Below are 22291 nucleotides of genomic sequence, written 5' to 3' on the forward strand. Positions count from 1 at the left end.
ACCGAATGTCGCAGCTAATTCTACGTTGAAACAGCTTGCAATCCGCTTCTTTAAGGTCGCAATTGTTTTTATTTAAAGGAAGGGTAATGTAGCTTGTACCGTCCAATACATTGAAGCATCATGTTGCTAACGATCGTGCCGCAGCGTAATTAATGCCGCTGTACGACTGCTGGCAGGTCGTAGCTGTATCAGAAATCCTATGTGCACTCCACCAAAGCGGCACCAAAGATTCATATTTTCGCGCGTGCAGCCGCGCATGCGCACACCTTCTGGATAACGCGCCGGTGTCGACACCTGTCGCGATCAATACCACGCGCTTCAGGCGAGCCTCTCCGGTCCCAACATTACCCAAGTATTCTAGTACACTGTAGCACAACGTTGTGGAAGACGGAGCGTCGTCTGCTCTCAGATACATTTGTCGTCACAAGCGCCCCTACTCGATACATCTGTCGTCAGACTCGTCATACGCACCCCTACTCGAAGCGGCAGCGGCCAGGAAATTACCCGGGCGTACTCAAACGTTCCTTACTACGCTACTGGTGCCCCCACCCCACTGAGTAAAAATAAAATATCAGTATTAGTACCCCCATGACGACAGATAGTACAGTTGCATCAAATAGCTGTACGACCGCAGAGCTCCGAATTCACTGAATTGGTACCATTGGTACCCAGCCTAGATGGCGCATGTTACCGCCTCAATCAGGGTTAAGAAATTTGCGTTGTAGTTGCGTTGCTCTTGTCGCGTGGTGGTCACTGGTCTCACCGTCTCCGACGCTTGCAAGCTAGTGCTCGATGGAATGTTAGCCGATCACTTAAAATCATGTGCTTAGAACTCGATTAAGTCGCACTTCGTGTTCTAATCAAGTTCGCTGCGAGAATGTCGAAAAGCGTACAGAGTATGGTTACGAGTATAGAGAACTTGTTGCCCGTAAAAAACGGAGATATGAGGTAGGTTGGGTTCACTCCTTTCTTGGTTTCTTGACCGATCTGTAGTGCTTGGTTCCTCAACGTACTCATTTACGATTGCGGAATATCGTATACATTGCCTCTGCTGTTAACTCAGTCTGTATCCAGTGTAAAAATATTCGTGTGCAGTACGTTGCATTTTTTTTTTTTTATTACTTTGAAACGGGATGAAGAGAGTTGCGGAAAGCTCTGGCGGGCTTGTGATCTCAATGTTGTTGGACGTTTTTTAGGATTCGCTGCAACGCGTTTATTTCGTCGTGTTGCAGTTTACATCCTTTTTTGTATTTATGTACAGACTATTTCTTCGGTATCTACACTTCCTGTTGTGTGCTTAGTATCTAGTGGCGTTTTTAGCAGTCGTGCTTCGCGGCGGTTCATTCGTGTTACTTGATCGCCGGTGTGTGACCGTACGGTCCACGACTCTTCGTACACCTGGCAACAGTGATCTTGGCTTCTCGGCAATGCTTCGGTGGGGTGCTTTTGCTGTGCTCTTAGTAGGAACGGTTCGTTAAACTCCCTGTGCTGTTATATAAATTAGCGTATTTTTGACAATACCTAACCACGAAAGAAACGCCAATGGTACCGTTTAAAAAAGACCGATCGAAAAGGTAAGCAGAAAGTACTGTTGCCGCAATCCTTGTTTGCAGTAGAAATTAGCACTTGTCCCCAGAGAAACAGTCGTACGGGACTGTTTCTCTGTAAACAAGTGCTAATTTGATCAATCGCGCGATCTGTCTCAACGCCACCTTCTTCATTGCAAAGAGGCAGACGATTGTGCGTGTATCACAGCACATCCTGTTCGTGAGGAGGCTGCTTTAATGTTTCACCAACGTCGCAGTTCTTCAGTCATTCGTTGCAAGCGCAAAGCATCTGTAACGTAGATATTGAAATTGCGGTATGAATGAGTACTTTCGGTCATTCCAAAAATAATGTCACACAATTGTCTCAAACCTACGTTAAAAGCACGACCCCGAAGTAGTAGTTTGCACGAGCGGAAATTCGGTGGTGTATGAGTATCGTGTGCTGTGCGCGCGTCAGCTTGCTCGTGTAGCCCCATTTTTCTCTGGTGTGCACGATGTTAAACGAATGAACAAAAGGTGTGCAGTTATACCTTGTTTGCTGTTCGAGCTTTAGTGTGCCGTAATTATTGTGTGGCTAATTTCTAACCGCGTATCTCGCATCCTTGACATACTTGCCAGTAAGTAACCAAATATAAGAACTTGCTTGTTTTTTCTCGTGGAAGATTACTTTCCAATTTTTTTTGAAGTTATGGGTTCTTGGTTTGCACCATAAATATCCCCCATTGCATACTTTGTCACCAAAACCAGATAATTATGGACAAGACCATGTAATTTTAGTTATTTCTGTGCTTCCCAGTATTCTCGTATGTGTAAAGCTATACGTACTACGCGGCGAGCTCATGCCACTTGGGTCACCCTTTTTAAACGGCGCGTGTCGGTAATTACAAAACTTAACTCCTACACGCCGCTTCGCGGCGTCCAGCCGGCAACCCAAGCCCTGCTGTCCCCGATTGCACCTTCGGAAATGGAGTCCCATACCTATAATTCTGCAAAAATTCGTTGACAACATTTTTTTTTTCAGTGTTAGTTATAAAAAAGAAATGTTGTAAATATCGTCAAATTCTCGACAAAAAATATCTTCTAGAATAAAATATAAGAAGTATGCCCACATTGGGGATCGAACCGGGATCCGCTGCGTGTGAAGCAGACACCTTACCACTACGCTACGCCACCGCTTCGGAAACTCGTTGTAACCATTTGTTTTATACATCGTGCGTATAGCCATTTCCAGTCAAGGTGCACGATGTAGTGCGTATAGCTCTACTCTTCACGTATTGCACATTAAAGGAGTCATGAAACGCTTTTTCAACTTTTTTCTGTTTAGCTTTCCTCCTCAACTCGTAAATCGCGCATTGTACCAAACAGTTCAAGAAGTCGGAAAGGGGGGAGTCCCCTCTTGCTCGGAAACTCGCTTGTGTAGCCGGACACAGCCATTGTCCCCCCAGTAGATTAGCCCGTCGCTCAAAATTCCGACTAGTTGCTTTCCCCACCCCGTTCACCCCGAAGCTGACAGTGCTGTGGAAGCTACATGCTCGTTGGGCCAGCCACACATTTTCCACGTGATCACGCTCTCTCGCGCATACCGACCCACAGAGAATGAGGTCAGGTGATGAAAGGGAGGCGGCTGATTGGTCCGGCAAGCGCGTAGCTTCCACCGCAATGTCAGCTTGGGGGTAAAGAGTGAGGTCCGGTGTCGTGTGACGTGCGCTTGGGTCCTGGTGACGCGCTGCGGGGGCCCGGTTATGGTGGCTAGTAGCCCGGTGACGCGCTGCGGGGTCCGCGGATGTATCACAGTGAAAAGGCGGAGAGTTTACGAAGGGAAGGAGGTACGAAATAGTCCGCTATGCTTTGCAAATTTTCGTAGCGAAAGTCAGGCTTCTGACTTTCTACCTTTGTTCTTTTGGCCCACTGAACGATGTGCTATTAGTAAAATCCCAATATAAATTGATTTACTCCAGCCCAAAATTTGTTTCATGGGTCCTTTAATAGGTAATGTCTATTCTCCCGGTAGCCGGGAGAATAATCTCCCCGAAATTCTTCCAGCGGTTGCCTCCTATTGGCCCAAAAACAGCTCCGATAGCTTTTTTCTCTAATGAGTCACCCCAGAGTGTTGCCTCGAAGCGACTTGTACAGGTGGGCCCAGGTGGTTAGCATTTTTGCTAAAATGTTGAAGCGGCTTGTACGGGTGATCCCAGGTGGGTTAACATTTTTATAATGAGCTGCCACAGACCGCCAGTGCAAAGCGGCCTAAGCGCAGCGCGCCGCTGCGTGCCTCCGTTACGCCAGGCACGTAGCCAGAATTTTGTTTCGGGGGGGGGGGGGGGGGGGAGAGAGAGAGAGAGAGAGAGAGAGAGAGAGAGAGAGAGAGAGAGGAGAGGAGAGGAGAGGAGAGGAGGTCTCAGCAAAACGGACGATTTTGGGGGGGCCCGGGCCCCATGGGCCTCCCCCCTGGCTACGTGCCTGCATTACGCGTCCCCGTTAAAACGTCGCTGTTCGCTAAAACGTCATTCGCCACAAAGCGGCGAAGGACGTTTTTGTGTATGCATCCATGAAACATCCATGAAACCTGTTTAGCGTCTATGAAATGTGTTTCTACGAAATACCGGGAGAATAAGAAAGTCAGTATTCTACCGGCAGTTGTCACATGATTTCAGACAGCCATTTTTTAGGCGGATGCCACTAGAACTTCGTGAAATTATTCTCCCAGCTGCCGGGAGAATAGACAATGCCATATTAATTAGTATGAATGTCGAACTTTGATTATGGAATACTCAATTGCTTTTGTTGTGTTTGGATGGTTGAAAATCTAAGGTGATCCATGGCTCTGCTCTTTTAGGGGCGAAGCTCCTTAGGGTCTAGCCTTGTCCGGCGTCCGTGCTCACATCGATTGCCATCCCATCTATCTTTTTAAAAGAAGAAAAAATGTTTGCACAGTCGACAGGATTCGAACCTGTGCGGGGAGACCCCAATGGATTTCTAGTCCATCGTCTTAACCACTCGGCCACTACTGCGGGACGAGTAGGGGGCTCTGAGATGTGGTAGTAACTCAAGAGCTGGGGATGTCACAGATGAAACGTTGCATGTAGCCACTCACCGTCTATACAGGAGAGGGCGCTGCGGTCAAATGCGTATATAATCGCTTTAAACTTTGCATGAATTGGCTCAACGTTTATAGACGAGAGGGCGCTGCGGTCAAATGCTCAAATGCGTATATAGCCACGTTCCATATCACACATTCTCTTTCTGACATAGACCGTTGACTTAAGCGGTGGAGATGCGTTCCCACGTATTCTAGCGGATCCAAGCTGATCCGCTAGGAGAACCACTGGCTCTGCATTTCACCGACCATAAAGCAGTAATAATGAAGTCGAAATGCAACCTGGAACTCAGCACTACCTATGAGCAATAAAAAAAAAAAAAAAATCAGCACTACCTATGAACAAAATCAGTATCATCAGCACCACCAGAGTTGCCCCAATCAACATCATTCACCACGTGGAGATGCGGTCATTTTTTTTTTTGCAAGACCTGTTGAATTTTGTTCCTAGGTTGCTGTAGGGCACCGAGTCAGGGTTTTCTAGTCATAGCCTTAGTATTTGCAGATGTTTGCCTCTGCCTGTTAGAGCCCTTGGCAGGTAGAAATGTAATGCTTCAAGTGTTTTTGGCCCACTCGCTTATAAGCAGCATCAAAATGCTTCCACTGACCATCTTCTCTTTAGTGTAAAACTTACAGTGGGTGACTTTCCTATTCCTGCATTCACACTAACTCATTTTCAGACTTGTGTAGGCATCAATAGGATAAATACAGTTTGAATATTCTAACCTACCGATGCGGCACAATTGACTGTTTTTTGGCCATTAACACTGCTTACTGTCAAGCTTAGCACTTAAGAAACTTGTAAACCATGTCAGCAGCAGAAATTCTACATGCACCATTAGTTGTTGCCCTTATTTAGCCATATTTCACTCTTAAATTGTTTGCATTTGATTTGCACATTTGGTGCCACAGCTCCACCTGCTTCAGCCTGACATGGACTTCAGCAGAGAATGTCAGCATGAGTGCCTTGTTTTTCAATGCACCTTGGCTGCACAAGTGCTTGTGCAGTGAAAACTTCTGTTAAAGCTACCCACTCACGCTTGTAGCCTTTGTGCTGTTTCATGTTGGAGTGAGGCTGAGAATGGTAGTTTGGTGCTTGGTGCATTGCTGATAATATTGCTCCCTTGAGAAGTGCCATCGATGGAAAGAAAAAAAAAAAAAAGATTTGGTGCCTTCCTCGTAAATGTGCGCCATCAGTAAACTAACCCCATGAGCCTTGTCGTCATGACAGATATCTTGGATCATGCAGTGAGGAGCCTGCGACCGAGTCCACCCGAAAGGATGGCAAGGAGGGCGGCAGCAAGCATAAAAAGCGCAAGCATCACAAGCACAAGCACAAGCACCACCACAGCTCGACAAAGGACAAGAGCAGACGAAAGTCAAGCGCCGAGCAGGCTCCCCCAGCTGGCCCGACTTCGGCACAGGCCAGCTGCCAGCCAGGCATCCAAGTGAGCAGCATGAACCTAGAAGAATTGGAGGAGCAGAAGGCAATCTTGCAGGCAAAGCTGTACACTCTGGTGCCCAGCGATTACGGCAGCTCAGACGAAGACACCAAGAAAGTCAAGAAGTCCAAGGTCAGCTCCAAGAAATCGCAGGAAACTAGCAGCAAGAAGCGGCCTCACTCTCCTTCGGTGAACAGCACGAAGAAGACGGACAGAGAGAACAAAAGCAGGGAGCACTCGCGATCTGAGCACTCTCGGAGGGAGCGCGATCAGCCTCCCTCTCCTCGATCAAGCAGGTGAGCTTTCTCAGCATTTGTTTTGAAGTCAGTGTAGTCCATCTATATATCTCTTACAGTTTGCATTGAGGTAATCGTAGCATGTTTGCATGCAAAAAGCTAGTATGGCAGCTGTTTGCCATTCCTTTTAGCCTCTACTGAACATTATTTGCTGCTACAGTATGAGAGTACTTGCCTTGAGAGAATTTTGTAACAGCTGCAAGCAGTTGTTACGAAATTCATCTCTGCTCATTTTTCAACTTCTTTCGTGCCTGATTTCTCAGGAAGGAGAGGTCTGAACGGACCGCACGTGATGCCTCGCCAGTGCGTCCGGGCCAGAGGAAAGAGAGCCCGTCGCGCCATCGCAAGAGTCCATCCAAGAGGAGCCCCCCTCGACGAAGCCCTCCACCCAGGAAAGCCTCACCCCCACGAAAGATCTCACCTCCGCGGAAGATCTCACCCCCGCGGAAGAGCTCCCCTCCACGGAAGAGCTCCCCTCTGAGGAGGAGCTCGCTTCCCAGGAAAGTGTCGCCTGCGAGGAGAAGCCCTCCTGCACGGCACAGGGGAGATGCTGAGCGACGGCGGTCGGTGTCGCCTCGACGGCCCCCAGAACGGGAGCGTCACAAGAGTCCTTCACCAAGACGTCCCATGGCTCGTCGGGGCTCTCCCCCGAGGTGAGCGCTTGCGGCCTTCCTTGTTCCTGGAAATTTTACCAAGAGCCCGCTAAGTAGGAAGAATGAATTCTTGAAGTCACTAATGCTGCCATGCTCTTTGTCACTGCATGCTCTCTTATAATGCATCCTTACCACAGGGAATAGTGTCTTTGAAACCTTTTGCAGCTTTGTGCTTAAAGACCATCAGTTTAAGATGCCCATGCCTGAAATTAATTCAGATTGAACCTTCTATTTTCGGCATATAGTTTCTTCTCAGATTTGTGTGAATACTCTATGGGATGGGATTGTAGCAGATGCAGTCCTCTTGACTCTGTGTCTGCTACGAAATTAGTTTTGGAAATGTTCTCTCTCATCATTGTTGGTGTGAGCTTTTCTTAAGTTGTAGTGGATAGGGTGCTTTTCTTTTTGTTACTATCAGATGCTAGTTCGAAGGCTCTGAGAAAGAATTTTTCAACAATCGTCATTTTGCATTCCCCCTTTTTTTTTTTTTTTTTTTTTTTTTTCCATTGAAGGCTTGCTTGCAGTTTTAAAATAAGTACCCGTTTTGAAGTGAAGGTCCACCACTGCCACTGCACGAGGGCTGTGGGAAAACATTAATAGTCTTGCACAGTTTGAGTCTTTGCTCAGGTCTTGAGTAACAATTATGTACCTTCTTTACTGAGCATTTTAGATACCAAATATATCAGTTCATTTTATCTATACTTTCTCGGCCCTGCACTTTACCTTTGCATGTATTTCTGCTGGCAAAGAGCTTCTTATTTTACTTGGACGTGTCTTAGATTTAAACTTGCATGCACTTTTTTTTTATCCCTGTCTGCTGTGGAACCTACTTAGTGTGTGCAATAGGACTTTTTGTCACTTTCCCACTAGCAACATGGATCATACTTTGGATGCCTTGCAGAAGAAGGAAAAAGCAGCAGCTCAATATAGGATTTATAAACATGCAGGGGGGGCAGAAATAGACTAAAGCGGGAAGAGATTGCGGAACAAGTGAATTGTGAAGATTTTGTAGCATATGGATTGGCAGAGACGCATCTTAGAGATATGGAGGAACCACCCTGGCTTGACAGGTTATTTTTGGGTGGGATGCAATCAATGTGAAGGGGAACGGAAAGGAGGCAGATTGGGAGTGCTAGTGAAAGGATGGGGCTGGGAGAGGGGAAAGCTGCAGAGAACACATGTGGTTAAATATCAGAAGTTTAGACATGCTGATAGGATTTGTTTTATCTGAGAACAGGAACTGATTCAAGCGAGGAAAATGCACAGCACTTGACATGTGTTTCAAAAGATGTTGGTGAATTTGGCACTAATTGGGAAATAATTATCTTAGGAGACATGAGTGCACGTTTAGAAGCAAACGAAAATGAACAGCGCGCAAAAATATACAAAAACGAAAGGAAGATGCAAACGACACAAGCTCTCGACTCACACCTAAACATGTATTGAAAAAACACCAACGAAGTAAACCGCACTATCGCTTCAGCACGTGTCAAGATAAGCAGTTTCTTTTTTGTGAAGAAAAACTGATGTTTGGCTGGCGCATGCATCTTGCCCTCCTTTGTTATTGCATACGCTTCCAATAGTTCCCTGGTGGTTTTATCTGTGCCCCTCCCGGTGATGGTGATGTTGAATTTGGGCTGTCATTTACAGGCAGCACAATGCAGAGGCAAGTGACCCCCAGCAGTCGACCAGAGTGACCAATCATGCTCACGGGCTCGATCATTAATACATTGGCCAGTTTGGCCGATGTACACTCTTTCACAGCTTAGTGGGATTTTATATACCTCACCAGCCACACAATCAACATACTTGTTCCTGTGCTTTACAGCACACGGGCTCTTGCCCCCGAACTTTTCCGCAATTCTAGGGCAGAGTTGCGCCAACTTTCGAGGTGCTGAAATAACAACAGGGACAACAAAACGGCCAGCTACCTTTTTCAAATTGTGCGAGATTTTATGCATGTAAGGGAGTACCTGGACTCCGTTTCTGGGTCTCTCTTTTTACTGACTTAACCCTCCCTTAATCTTTTTTAACAACATCTGCACCACTGCCAGAATATCTGACGCTGGGAAGCTGGCCTCTGTCAGCCGCTGTACCTGCATCCTAAAACCTACTGACATTGAATGGTAGCAGGACTTTTCCAAGACGGTCTGTAGGCAAGAGGACGCAATGCTCCTTTTTACGAGTTTAGAGTGGGTGGAATCATAAGGGAGAGGTCCTTTCTTAGACATGGTTGGTAAAACCAACACTTGGACTTTCTTCAAAATTTAGTCTAAGGTCTAAAAATTGGAGGTGTGCCCCATCCTATAGTTCATTAGTAAACCTTAGCCCCCCAAAATGCTGAGTGAACACATCTAATGGCACAGACATTGTTAGAAAAGATTAAGGGAGGGTTAATTCAGAAAAACATTGAGGAAATGGGTATGCGGTGTGCCGCATGCTAAATGGAAGTTGAGACAATGGAACAAATGGTGTTGTTGCATAGGGCCTGCTCCTGCCCTCTCGGAGGGGATGACGAATTTAGCCGCAACGCTGGGGTTTGCAGACAAGAATGGAAGAATAGATGATGAGTGCTCTGTAATAACAAAGAGGAAATTGTAGGATTGGTGGAAATTATCTAGGGAGAATTTAATGAAGTACAACTAACTAGCTCAGCTGGGGACAAGTACACAGAGGAAAATTGGGACTCCCTCCCGCGGGACTCCGGCCCAAAGTTTCAACCCTGTCTTCCAGTATGCCCGATGGTGGGGTAACGTTAGCTAGGTTTTACTAGAGGAGCCTTGGCAACTCCCTCGCCGGGGGGAGGAGGCAGGGGAGATGTTTATGATTTTTTTCCCGATCCCTCAAAGGTTATCCTGGTGATATTCCGTGCCGCCTGGTGTCAGTTACAAAATTGCAGAGGGGAAGCAAATTAGCTTAGAAGGGCAAGGGGAGGAATTATACTTTTTGTTTCCAGTTTTAGTCAGTTTTAGTCTAGGTAGTGCAAGCTACCACCCGTTATAAAGGGTACAGCCGTTAGCATTCATTCATCCATCCATCCAATGCCTTCCCTCCTCAGGGCCCCTATCCGGGAGAGGAGTCCTCGTCGGGCAATGCGAGCAAGTCCCCCGCGGCGAGGCAACCGGAGCGGGCACTCGCGCAGCCCTCGCCGCAGGGACCCCAGGGCGCCGGCCTCGGGCCTTCGGAGTCGGTCGCCCCACGCCAGCCAACGGTGAGCATTGCACGTTTTTTTCTCCACCGCAAGTTTCGTCTTTCTCCTCTGGTTCACGGGCATTCTGCTGTCCCCCTGCCGTGGCAAAACAGCACTGCACATCTTTGGTAGCAGAGGTGCCAAGTTCCACTAACCAAGTTCTACATCGCAGGATGGACGAACGGGCCAGACGTAACAAAGACCGCTGGGACCGTAAAGACGACCGCGGGCGCCACGCTAACAGCTCTTCCAGGAAGAAGCCGAAATCCCCTTCATCAACGTCGGAAGAGTCAGTTGGCACGCCTTCCACTTCACCTTCTCCAAATGAGCGTGGGAAAATCAGACTTACAACATTATTAAAGGCACATGGGCAAGAGTGTTATGCAGCAGTTCGAGTGTAAGGAAAGGAGGAAATCCCCCCTGAACTGAACCATATTTTGTGAAGCCCCCATCACTTTTGTCCCTCACAAAGAAAACTCTCTACAAAAGCGGTTTTCCTCTCTTTCCTGCCCATAGCTTCCACAATGCTGCGTGCAACTAGTGAAATAGAGTATAGACTGGGGTCATCGTTAAATCAACTCTGTTGACTCTATGGCGATGAGACACCGCATAAATGAGGGAGAGTTCAGCGAGGTGTATCAATAGGATGCGGCGAATCGGGCACGGCGGTCACTTCGACGTTCTCTTGCTTTTGAGTGGGGAAGTTGACCTACTCGAAATTTTTTGGGAAGTGTTTTCTCTCCGATTCTTGCTTTCCTCGTAGTACCGATTTTGACGACTCACCGTGTTGCCTGCAGGCTCGAGGACATTGAAATTGAGGACGAGGAGGACGAAGAGAAAGTGATTGAGCGGCAAAGGCAACAGAGGCAAGAGCTGCTGAAGGTCCGTCACGACTGCCGCGTGCTGGCGCGGATCCTTTGCAGCGAAAAGGAGAAGCTAGTTTAAACAACTGTCTCACAAGCTGGACCAAGCACAGTCTTAAAAACGGCTATATAGTTAAAAAAAAGTAATTTAAACCTAGAACGGGGCCTGTAGCATGCGTTCCATGTCATGGCATGGCTGAACTATTGATATGTCTCTTGTTGCACTTATGACCCAGATTTTGCATCTGAAAGCACTTGCCAAGTTTTTTATGATGTGGTTGGAGATTTTTTTTTTCTTTTTGTTTACTGGCTTGGTGTATGAGCAAAGGGCGTCATCCTGTATATTTCCATCTGATACATGCGATTCTGCCATACTTTGTTCAGTACTGAGTTAGAATTTTTAGAACTTTGATGTGTACATTGCTTCATTTACTCTCTCTTTTGAAGATTTGTTTTTATATTCAAATTCTATATTACAGAGGCTTCAGTTTACCATTTATCTTTCTTCCTTTGGTCCTCCTGCTAAAGTCACTTTAGCGCAAATATATTCTGGGTTAACGTGTTCTTCCGTTTCTACTTTGTTTTAACGCTGATCTGTGTTTGCATTTCAGAGGCTGGGTGTAGAAAATCAAGTTGAAAGCAGTGGTTTATCTTCACCAGCACATTCCCCAGGCACTCCTGATTCAGCCTCCATTGACAACATGGTTAGTTTTCTTCTGGGGGGAGGGAGGGAGGGAGGGGGCGGCGGGGGCGGGGGATGAACTTGTCTATTTTAGGAAATAAGCAGCAAACCTTATGGCAAGCTCTTTGTCTCTTCTGAGGTGTGATTTTATGCTTTCAAAACAGGCTTCCGATATCAACATTGAAAACAGCCAAGATACGACCGACTTTGAGGCAGCCATAATGGCTAAGCGACAAATGATGGTCCAAGAAGGCAACAGCGAGGCCGACACAGGTAAGTGGTCCCCAGTTCTACTGGCAGTTCACAATAGCCTTGAATGTGGAGGAAGCGTCTGTGCATACACTAGTACCCTTTACACGGGACTGGAACTCTGTATTGGAAGTGCATTGCCTTTCCTGGTTGACCTGTGTCCGAGCTCAGCTATCTTATCGCGTTTGGCACATGTCCGTGCGCACTTCAAAACCAAGTAGAAATTGTGTAGTCCATGAATTGCAGGTTATTACTGGGCCTAACCAATAATCTAGGGCAGGGGTCTCTAAACCCCGGCCTGCGGGCCAAGTCCGGCTTGCAGATGTCTTCCGACCAACCCGTAACTGGCCGCGGTCCTTTTAATGAAGCCCGGCCCATGGCCCGCTTCCAGCTGGCCCACTGCTACCGGCGCAAAAAGTAAAGAACGGCGCCGCACAACGCACCAGCTGCGGAAACTAAGATGCCACAATGAATTAGAAGAAACTGACACGGGTCCTCTTGCCATATTATTTATTGGACATTGTCATCACCAGCGTAACTGTTCTTAGTCCCCTGATTCATATCCGTTTAGCTCTATGTAAGCTGCAATCAGTCATGGGTAAGTTACTTTTAAAAAGTAATTCGTTACAGTTACAGTTACTTTCACAAAAAAGTAACGAAGTTACCGTTACAGTTACCGCAACAAAAAAGTAACTCGTTACAGTTACAGTTACTTTCAAAAAGTAACGACGTTACTTTTCAGTTACTCTTCTATAACACAAAAATTAAGGAAAAACTAATGTTTGAAAGAAAAAATATAGACACGAATCAGTCGGGCTTTCACAATAGCGGTAAATTCAAACTTAATAATTTAGCTGAAAATTAGTCAATATTATGAAAAGAATAAAGACAAAAATTAAACTGGATGTGTTTTCTCAGATTTGAACACGAAGACTTATTGTCGGAGTACTCCTTGTTGCAAAGTTTGCATACTGTGGTCAAATAGTTAGCAACCAACTTCACCGCAGAAAAATACTCTGTACGCCGGCCATGCTTGTTCTTTGTTCTGTTCTCATCAACATCCCTATCCTTGTAGCACTAGCACATTGCTGGCTCGTTGACGGCTGCGCTGTGTTCGTGGACTCCTTTGATATATTTCAGTTCGTACCCGGCAAACCCGAAACAAGCTCTGCGCAAACAACTGTAAATTTTGCCTCCACCGTTGAAACCACGCCGGAGTAGTGGCGCAAATCAATATACAAAACATGCGCAGTGCGGAGTAGTGGCACTAATCAAAATACGAAACATACGAAGTTCCCTCCGCGTGTATTGTTGTTTCATGGTTGATTCACCCGATTAAAATGCGTGCGCAGAAAAGAAAAAAACCGCAACATAGGTAGTGCTTCAATATACTAAGATGTAAGTGTTCAGTCACAAAGTACAAGCAAGTGCGTAAAGATAACTACATTCTTCTTTTTTTTTTCTTCATCAAATCTACACGTGGCTATATTCGGGTAGTGACTCGCGAGAAAGAACGTATTCTCAAGTTTGTGCAAGGCCAACTGACACTCAAAATGACGGAACAGACACTTTGGAAAGTGCAAGGAATAGCTAGATTATACTCGTTTAATGATATATTATTCATAAAACACTGGAAAGTAACGACAAAAGTAACGTCGTTACTTTCATCGTTACCTCAGAAAAAAGTAATAGAACTACAGTTACAAGTTACATTCTTAAAAAGTAACTCGTTACAGTTACAAGTTACCGAAAAAGTAACGAAGTTACAGTAACGCGTTACTAGTAACGCGTTACTACCCAAGACTGGCTGCAATTCCTTTGTGTTCACGTGTATATGGAGGAAGTCGTCTGCTGCTTGCGCAAAAGTTGTGGTGACGTCAGAACGACGCCAAGTTCTGATTAACTCCGATTGAAGGACAGCGGATAGACCTTAAAGCAAGCTGCTTTGAGGTCTAGCCCATTTTTCTTCAACCAGGACTAATCGGAGCTCGACATTATGACGTCGCCACAACCCCTGCAAAAAAGCAGACAAACTTGCGCTCCGCATGGCACTTAATGGCCTGTGTCTTAGCTACCGTATTGCATATTGTTACCACAAGTTCTATCGTTCTCATTAGTGTTCTGCCCTTTGTAGACGTGCCAAAGTTCCTAGGTGCTTCGGTTTGTAAGTTTTCTGGGTCCCACTTATTGTGTAATGTCATGTTTAGCTTAATATTAAATTTTAATATGAAGTAGGTATATATATTTGTGATTCATCCCCCTTAGATACTTTTTTTATAGTTACTCGTTAGTTTCAATTTTGTATTTAAATGATTATCTAGGATATTTATTTAGTGCTTCCTTATTTGTATTTACTTGTTTATTTTCCGGCCCTGGAGACCGCGACAGATCCCGATCCGGCCCCTTAGCCAAAAAATTTGGAGACCCTTGATCTAGGGTTATTGGTACAAGGGGCACTTAGAATTAACAGTTCATATTGTTTGTTTCTTGCGGTTAGACCGCGAGCATTGCATATTTGGTGTGTACGTTTCCCACCCCAGGTCAAGACAAAAAGAAGCAGCCGGACATGTTTTCCGAAGATATGTTTGCTGAAAACTACTCTGTGAGTATGTCCACGCCGAACTATATAAGTTTGCGAGTTCAGCATGATGTGTGCGTATGTGGTGGCTTAAAGTGCGAAACACATGTACGACGAAACCTTCCGATCCGACGTGCAGACTGCCGGAATGACCTTGGGGGAAGAGGGTTTTCGTAGCATCGGAGAGCGTTGAAAACCCTCGCCTCCGATTGTCGCACTGCGTGGTCGGACGTCGGATCGGACGGTTTCGTCGTACATGTGTTTCGCACTTAAGTCAGAACTTCCAGGGCGCCTTCTTAATTAACCGGTTTTCGATCCCTCAAATTTGTCTGTCATGGAGTCCTTATACTGGTTTTTGTTTGCAGAGTCCAAATTCCGTGCAGAAAACCTCGTCACGCGCCCAGGAGAATCCCAACCTCACTGACAACTGGGATGATGCCGAAGGCTATTATCGTAAGTTGATTGTTTTACTGGCAATCAAATCATCAGTCCACCCATGAATGAACACCAGCTCATATCCTTTAGCATTGTTTGAAGATGTCTCAAAGTCTTTGCTCTCAATTTTTACAGGTGTGCGCATCGGTGAAGTTCTTGACACAAGATACACCGTCTACGGCTACACCGGACAGGGTGTGTTCAGTAACGTGATTCGGGCAAGGGACATGGCACGGGGAAACCAGGATGTGGCTGTAAAAATCATCCGAAACAATGAAGTCATGTGAGTGGTTCCTACTGATTGTCCTTAGTCTAGCCAGAGTTACTTATGCCTCTGTCATTTGTTGGCAGTGTGTATCTTCTACACCAACTGTGTACTATACTCCGTTTGACCTTGCGTTGGACCGCAGCGGGCACTATGAGCCAGTCTAGCGCTATGAGCGTATCATGTGACTTCTTGCCTCGCATCACTGTGCTACTCCGGAAGGTGACCGTCGTACGGCACTGGATTGGCTTTGATGGTTCTTAACGTCTGTTGCAGTTCATTGTAAGGTGAAATGGAGTAAACTGAGAGTCCTCACACTTCTTGGTTTTGAGAGAGCCTTGGCCACCCTGAAAAATAACCTAGCCTTTCATTCTTTATCTCTTTCAGGCACCGCACTGGACTAAAGGAGCTAGAGATGCTGAGACGACTGAATGATGCTGACCCTGATGACAGATTCCATTGCCTGCGGTTATTCAGGCACTTCTTTCATAAGCAGCATCTGTGCCTTGTGTTTGAGCCACTCAGGTGAGCAGGTACTCGGTTCATAACTTGCTAGGGTTTACACACCAAGGCTACGCTCCGCCTGTGCGTACAGTCAACAATAGTAGTGCGAGTCGAATGTTTTTTTTGTTTTGTTCTTTTTTCAGCATGAACCTTCGGGAGGTGCTGAAAAAGTATGGTAAAGATGTTGGGCTCCACATCAAAGCAGTCCGCTCCTACAGCCAGCAGCTGTTTTTTGCCCTGAAGTTACTAAAGAGGTGCAACATACTTCATGCTGATATCAAACCAGACAATATTTTGGTGAGTTTGTACGAGATCCATCTAAACCCTCATTTGTGCAGATGACAAAAAAAAAAGTCAATTCAGGCTTAGACTGAAGATGTCTAATGTCAAGCTTGTATATTTTCATACATTTGCAACCACTTTGCTGCAGAATTAGTTAATTACAAATAAAATTACAGTGTACAGAAAGTAATTAACTTGAAGTTACTTTTCTTTGAAAGCCACCCAACCTCAACGATGTTGATGTTATAGCAGTTTTCCCCATTGGAATGTGTTCGTCCATGCATTGTGTGACCGTTGATGATCCAGTATGTGGCATTTTACATTTACAGTCGGACTTGCTGTATTTTTATCTGTCGGTGAATCCATTAAATGAAGCTCCAGCTTGACAAAATCATGGCAAAAGTTGTCATTGCAATTTCGATTTTGCTATCACTGAGGCTGAAATGTAACTAAATTTTGATTCATTTTATGGGGAAAAAATGAATTGCAGTTACAAGTTACTCAAAAAGTAATTTAATTTCAGTAATTCAATTACTCTAACTGATTTATTAGCAGACTGTGATTTAGAAATTTTGTTCTGACTTTGCATCCAATAAGAATAATCCCTCTTTTCTCTAACTCGAATATATTTTTGTTCAATGCCTATCTGGTTTTAGCTTTCCTTTTTGAAAGAAAGTCAAAGGTGTATGGATCTAGTGTGTGATGTAGCAAGTGCTTTATCACGGAATTAATGCAGATGCCAAAAGTGTGGAAGAAATTTTTAGAATTTTTGCTCTTGCTAGACAAATGTTTTTTTTGTTCTTCTGAAGGTGAATGAGACCAAACTTGTTCTGAAGCTCTGCGACTTCGGTTCTGCTTCTCATGTGGCCGACAACGACATCACGCCATACCTTGTGAGCAGGTTTTATCGGGCCCCTGAAATCAGTAAGTATGGTTGCCTTGCATTATTTCACAAGTCTTGTGCTCTAAGAAGCCTTATGTTTATGAATGTGAACCAGTAAAAGTGCTACAATGCAATCCATTTATGACAGTGTTCATAAAGCAGGAACACTCCTGTGTGCTTTCCTTTTCATTATAAAGTTCTTGGCCTGGGTTACGACTTCAGCATTGACATGTGGAGCGTGGGCTGCACGCTTTATGAGCTCTACACGGGAAAGATCATGTTTGCCGGCAAGTCAAACAACCAGATGCTCAAATTCTGTATGGACTTGAAAGGGAAGTTTCCCAACCGACTCATCCGCAAGGGCATCTTCAGGGAGCAGCATTTTGACAACAACTGCAACTTTCTCTACCACGAGATTGACAAGGTTACCGAGAGAGTAAGCTTCAGTTTTCCTATTCTAGTATTCCTGTTCTGTAGTCAGAGGGGATGGCCCTACTGTTATCCTTTCATTCCTAGCATGCACTATTGTGTGATATTGGAATTCTCTCAGTGGTCCCTAGACTAATGAATGCAAAGCGCGGCCAGGAAATATTTTTCTGAAGTAAAATGGATTCCAAGGAAAATGGGCGCCTGCTTGTTGTAGAATCAAACTTTGCTGTTGGCCAAGTGCATTTAATGTGAGTGTTTGGTGGCAATTGCATCAGCTGAATGGTAAGTTCGGCACCATAGCACAACAGGTAGGTTAGAGTCGCACAACTTGAATATAGTGAGCTGCATAGCACTAATATTTAGTGTCATTAGAGCCCTGCATATCCGCGGATATCCGCAGTAAATTGACGGATGCGGATTAAAATTAGACTAATTTTGGTGGGTTGCGGTTCGGATGCGGATGTCAGGGGCTGCAGATGCGGATATCCGTGGATCTGGATTTAAATTTTTGCCTGGTAGCATTCAGTTCGTCGGCTGAATGCCACCGGCCAGTTCATAGAAAAACCTGAGACATTTCGTCACACACAACCCTGCTATTTTCATAACAAACTATTTGCATCTCGCCTGGATTACAGGGGGGAGGGGGGCATGGTTTGGTTAAGCGTGCCTTAGTGAATCGCATGCTAGCTTTTAGCGGCTTAGTGAAGGAATGCATTGTCAACAAAACGTCACAGGAGCATGTACCCACAAAACGTACAGCGTCGATGAACCGTGTGTCCATGAAATGTATGTCCATGAAAAGTTGTCCACGAAACATATTTCCACAAAACGTGTGTGAAGAGACGATAGGGATCCTGAGAAAGATCTCATTCTCACTGAAGATTGTTTCAGTTAGTGCGTTCCATCTTGTCAAAAATGCTTTCTAGAAAAAGTAAAGAATGCAGGGCATCAATCGTCCTGAAAAAGCTATTACACTGGCAGGGAAAGAGCGTAAGACTTTCTCCAGGCAGAGTGTCGTGGACTCCAAGGACAGTCACATAACTGAGATCATTTTTCCTTCGACGCGCAGTGTCTCGGGAAGGCTGATCGCTTTTAATATAAATACAATGAAACTGATAATGATAAAATGACATCCCCTTTGAATGGTGACCCAAAGATTTCTTTGTACAAAGATAAGCAAACAACTTAAAAAGTGCTACATGTATTTTTTTTTTTTTTTCATGCTTGATATGATATACAATGAATGCCTGGATTGTGAGTCGGATGTGGTTCCACATTTCGCGGATGCGGATCGGATATGGATACAACGATGTAAAAAGTTTCCAGATGTGAAGTCTGCGGATGCGGATAATCAAACTTATCCGTGCAGAGCTCTAAGTGTCATTTAGAAGAGAAATGGCCTTTGTATCTTGTGGAAGTTGTGTGAGCACTTAGAACGATCTGGCAAATCCAAGTTCACTTTATTGGAAATAGATGTCTCGGATATCAGCTGCCCACACCCCCTGCAGTACAACCAACACACTGTTGACAAACAAGTCCGCGTTTGTCCACACCACGTGTGGGTGCTGCGTGTGCACAGGAACCAGTACCGTGTCAACTCCTGTTATTGCTTTGTGGTTAAGCATGTGATGACGAGGAGCAATCACCAGATTCCTTTCACACTTCCAAAACTATTGTTCCTGGCAGAGGATAAGCTGAGACTTACACGCGCTTTGCAAACAAGTCCGCATTTGTTCACACCATGTGTGGGTACTGCACATGCACAGAAACCAAATCCGTGTCAAGTGATATGTGTGCACATGCGCTGTGTCGACAGCAGTGCCACCGCAGCTGCGTGACATCAGAGCCGCGTGTTGGTGTATAATTTAAGCTAATTCCATTTGTATGTGACTTTTCAGGAAAAAGTTGTTGTGATGACAAACATCAATCAGATGCGTGACCTGTCGAGCGAGTTGATTGGGCGGCAGCGCTTGCCTGAAGATCAATTGAAGAAGGTGGGACAACTCAAGGATCTTTTGGAGAAGGCACTGGCTCTTGACCCTGCCAAGAGAATTTCGATTAACCAGTCACTGGCGCACCCATTCATCCATGACAAGATTTGAGCGTGAGTAATCTGTATACTTTGCTGACCAATTTCTCGGACTCAGAGGGGACCCTGAAATTGCCCGAACAATCAAGCAGGTCGGAAAATCGATTTCAGCCAAAATATTATCAAATTTCCGCGCATATTTTGCTGCGTATTGGCCACTTTCCACTTGGCTGGATGTCAATTTTAAGTTCTCGTGCAACTTCCGCTTTATATTGTTCACTTTTCACTTGTTTGTTGACCTTTTTGATCATGGTACTGCGCTTTGTTGGCGCCTTCATTGGCACAAACAGCGAAGTTGAAGTTGGCACCATTTGGCGCTATTTGGATACAACGTTCAGTCCACCAAGTTTGCTTCAATACTAAGCCTATCGGCGAAAAACCTTCGTGCTCAAAGACCACAATAACGGTAGATGGCCGCTCTTTTCGCGGTCGCACTCGAAAAACACGGACCGCGAGAAGAACTGGAAGAACTAGTATATAAGAATGGGCAGACTGTGGCCATGTTCGCTATAGCTGAACCGGAAAACCCCACTATAGCCTCAACCTAGCTTGTTTATTGCGTAGGACGTGGTATCGAGGCTACAGGGAAAAATCAAAACACCCAAAAAGGCGGCAACTAAGCTTGCGGCGCTATCGCAGCGACTGTTTTGTGGCTGTAAGCTAAGGAAATCACGCAAATTATGCCCAAAATATCGAGCAATAAGCTTTATGGCGTCCCAAATTTCAGTCAATGTTATACATTAACTCTATGGGTTGAGTGACGGTTTGACAAAAACGTATGAATAATCAGACGGGTCCAAAAAATCGGTTGGCGAATGTAATAAAGGCATGCTTAAGGTTGGCACTAAGCTTGTAGCTCATTTTTGGTGCATATTACCCGCACGAAAAATTCAATAAGCTTTAAGTCAAACTAGGGGTACGGCTTATACATTAATTTCGCCACATTCACAACAATGAGCTTATTCTCTCCTAAGGATTTTCATCTCTCTTGTTCACCTTATTCTCCTTTTCTAAGGTTACCATCTTTGTATATTTTCTGCCGACAAGCTGCTTATCGTCGGAACCTCATTCGCCTTGTTCACTATGAGCAGCGCTTGGCGGCTATCACTTAGGGTGCAGCAAAGGCTTAAAATTGTCAGCATTGCTGAAGATTTCGGAAACAGCAACAGGTTGAAGATATTATGGGGATGAGTCGTGTATAAGGGATTGGAGGACGAAGAAGCAGGCAGCCGTATTCACCAGTCGTCACTAACTAGCGCTGTTTTGAAGTCATTATCGCGACTAAGTAGTCGCGAACTAAGAGAAAAATTCAGCGACTAAGGATCGACTAGTTCTGCGGTATTCACGAGCGCAAAGCCAGCGGGTGACTATCTAGTCAGAACTAAGCAGCGGAAGTGACATAAAAAGATAGGTCACGCGCAACGCGTACTTAAACGCCGCTGCATAAATCGGTATTTTATCGTATAAAAACTAATATTTAATTGTTTTTTTATCAGGAAGAAAAAAGTTACAATGAGAGACTAATTGCCCGAGACAGAGTTTTACAAAGAAAAATTAAAATGAACGCAAGGAAGAAATACGGAAGCCGCATTGCCAGCGACATAAACAAATATGAAAGCGCCCGTAAATGTGTTTTTTTTCGCCGTCCTGCGCCCTGCTGAGATCGCTTTAGCGGTATCTCTGGCCGTTGAACATGGATATTTACACTATATTTGCTCCTCCAATTCTTTCTACATGTGTCCCCCAGCATTCCGAGACAGAGTAAGTGCTTCGTTAACGTTGGTGGTCAGTGGTGAATTGAGTTGGCCATGGCGCTGAGCCGCTAGTCACCCATTAAACACCGGCTAAAATAGCCCTACCCCTTGACTAAGATTTGTTAGTCGACTTCTTAGTCGCGCAGGGCGAATAGGCGCTAAACACGACCAGTAAATACCAAGCGCTCACCTAGCGGCGACTATCGCTCGCCGCGTGATCTTTTTAGTCAACGTGTCGCTAGTCGGGAGTTAAACAGGCGCTACTCGCGCCTGGTGAATACAGGTGAGGGTCTTTAAACGCAGACAGTTCCCGACAAGATGGTGCTTTAAAGTATCAATAAGTCCTGCATCAGCGGTTGCATTGATGGGATAGGAAGTTGGTGCACTCTGGGAAAATGATGGCATTTCGGTCGATAGCAGTGTCCAAATATTCATATTAGAATATTGTTTTTAGCACTAAGCATTGCTTTGCACTGTTAGTATGCAAGGTCTTCTTTTTTTTGTGTGTGTGAGTTGTAAGTATGGAGTGCAGGTTATATGCAGGGGTAAGTAATATGCACGGAAATATGATATCTAGGCAGGTCTTGGCAATGATCCAAGTAGAGATAGACTGTCTGAACAAAAAGTAAGATTTCAAACATAATGACAAAAAATATTAAGACTGCAAGCCTTCATATATATTATATGAACGGCCATAAGCCTTCATGTTATGAAGGCTTATTTGTTTTTACAAAATTAACTATACTTGAAGAGCATGAAAATGTTGTTTGTCAATATGCAGTGCATCTTACAAAGGCAATGTAAAAATTGGGAATATTTTCTTTGTTAGTGCATGTGCATCCGTGTTGCCTTTTTCTTGCCTACAGGCTTGAGGTTTTTTGTCCTTATGCACTACCTGTGCCATTTTTATAAATGAGTATTTGTGCAACTTCTGAAAGCAGAAAATAAACATTCTTGGCAAAACAAAAAGCCTTCACCCAAATCATAATATATCTTCCTCTTTTTTGAGCAAGGTTCAATTGCAGTAGGATGTACCAATTGAAGTTTCTACCT

The 22291-nt window shown here is 45.0% G+C and overlaps 1 protein-coding gene across 6 annotated transcripts in view; it reads left to right on the forward strand.

Moving 5' to 3' along the window:
• The first annotated feature begins 701 nt into the window (after positions 1-701).
• Positions 702-22291, forward strand: part of LOC8051292 (serine/threonine-protein kinase PRP4 homolog) — a 28987-nt gene continuing 7397 nt past the window's right edge. For 4 of the 6 annotated variants that reach the window (XR_003918717.4, XR_003918718.4, XR_006076804.1 and 1 more), the window contains exons 1-16: positions 748-948; positions 5894-6382; positions 6646-7035; positions 10094-10246; positions 10398-10514; positions 11023-11107; positions 11700-11792; positions 11935-12043; positions 14560-14621; positions 14963-15050; positions 15168-15315; positions 15685-15822; positions 15945-16098; positions 16893-17007; positions 17164-17402; positions 19294-19499. Coding sequence is in view for 2 of the 6 variants with exons in the window: in XM_029981110.3 (XP_029836970.1) it covers positions 878-948; positions 5894-6382; positions 6646-7035; positions 10094-10246; positions 10398-10514; positions 11023-11107; positions 11700-11792; positions 11935-12043; positions 14560-14621; positions 14963-15050; positions 15168-15315; positions 15685-15822; positions 15945-16098; positions 16893-17007; positions 17164-17402; positions 19294-19497 (2655 nt within the window). In the remaining 4 variants the exon portion in view is untranslated. Of the gene's footprint in view, positions 949-1406; positions 1575-5893; positions 6383-6645; positions 7036-10093; positions 10247-10397; positions 10515-11022; positions 11108-11699; positions 11793-11934; positions 12044-14559; positions 14622-14962; positions 15051-15167; positions 15316-15684; positions 15823-15944; positions 16099-16892; positions 17008-17163; positions 17403-19293; positions 19500-22291 lie in introns of those variants that run through there. The other 2 variants (XM_029981110.3, XM_029981111.3) reach the window with 2 other exon arrangements.

This window comes from Ixodes scapularis, unplaced genomic scaffold (genome assembly GCF_016920785.2).
Source record: "Ixodes scapularis isolate PalLabHiFi unplaced genomic scaffold, ASM1692078v2 PGA_scaffold9__187_contigs__length_104089568, whole genome shotgun sequence".
NCBI lineage: Eukaryota > Metazoa > Arthropoda > Arachnida > Ixodida > Ixodidae > Ixodes > Ixodes scapularis.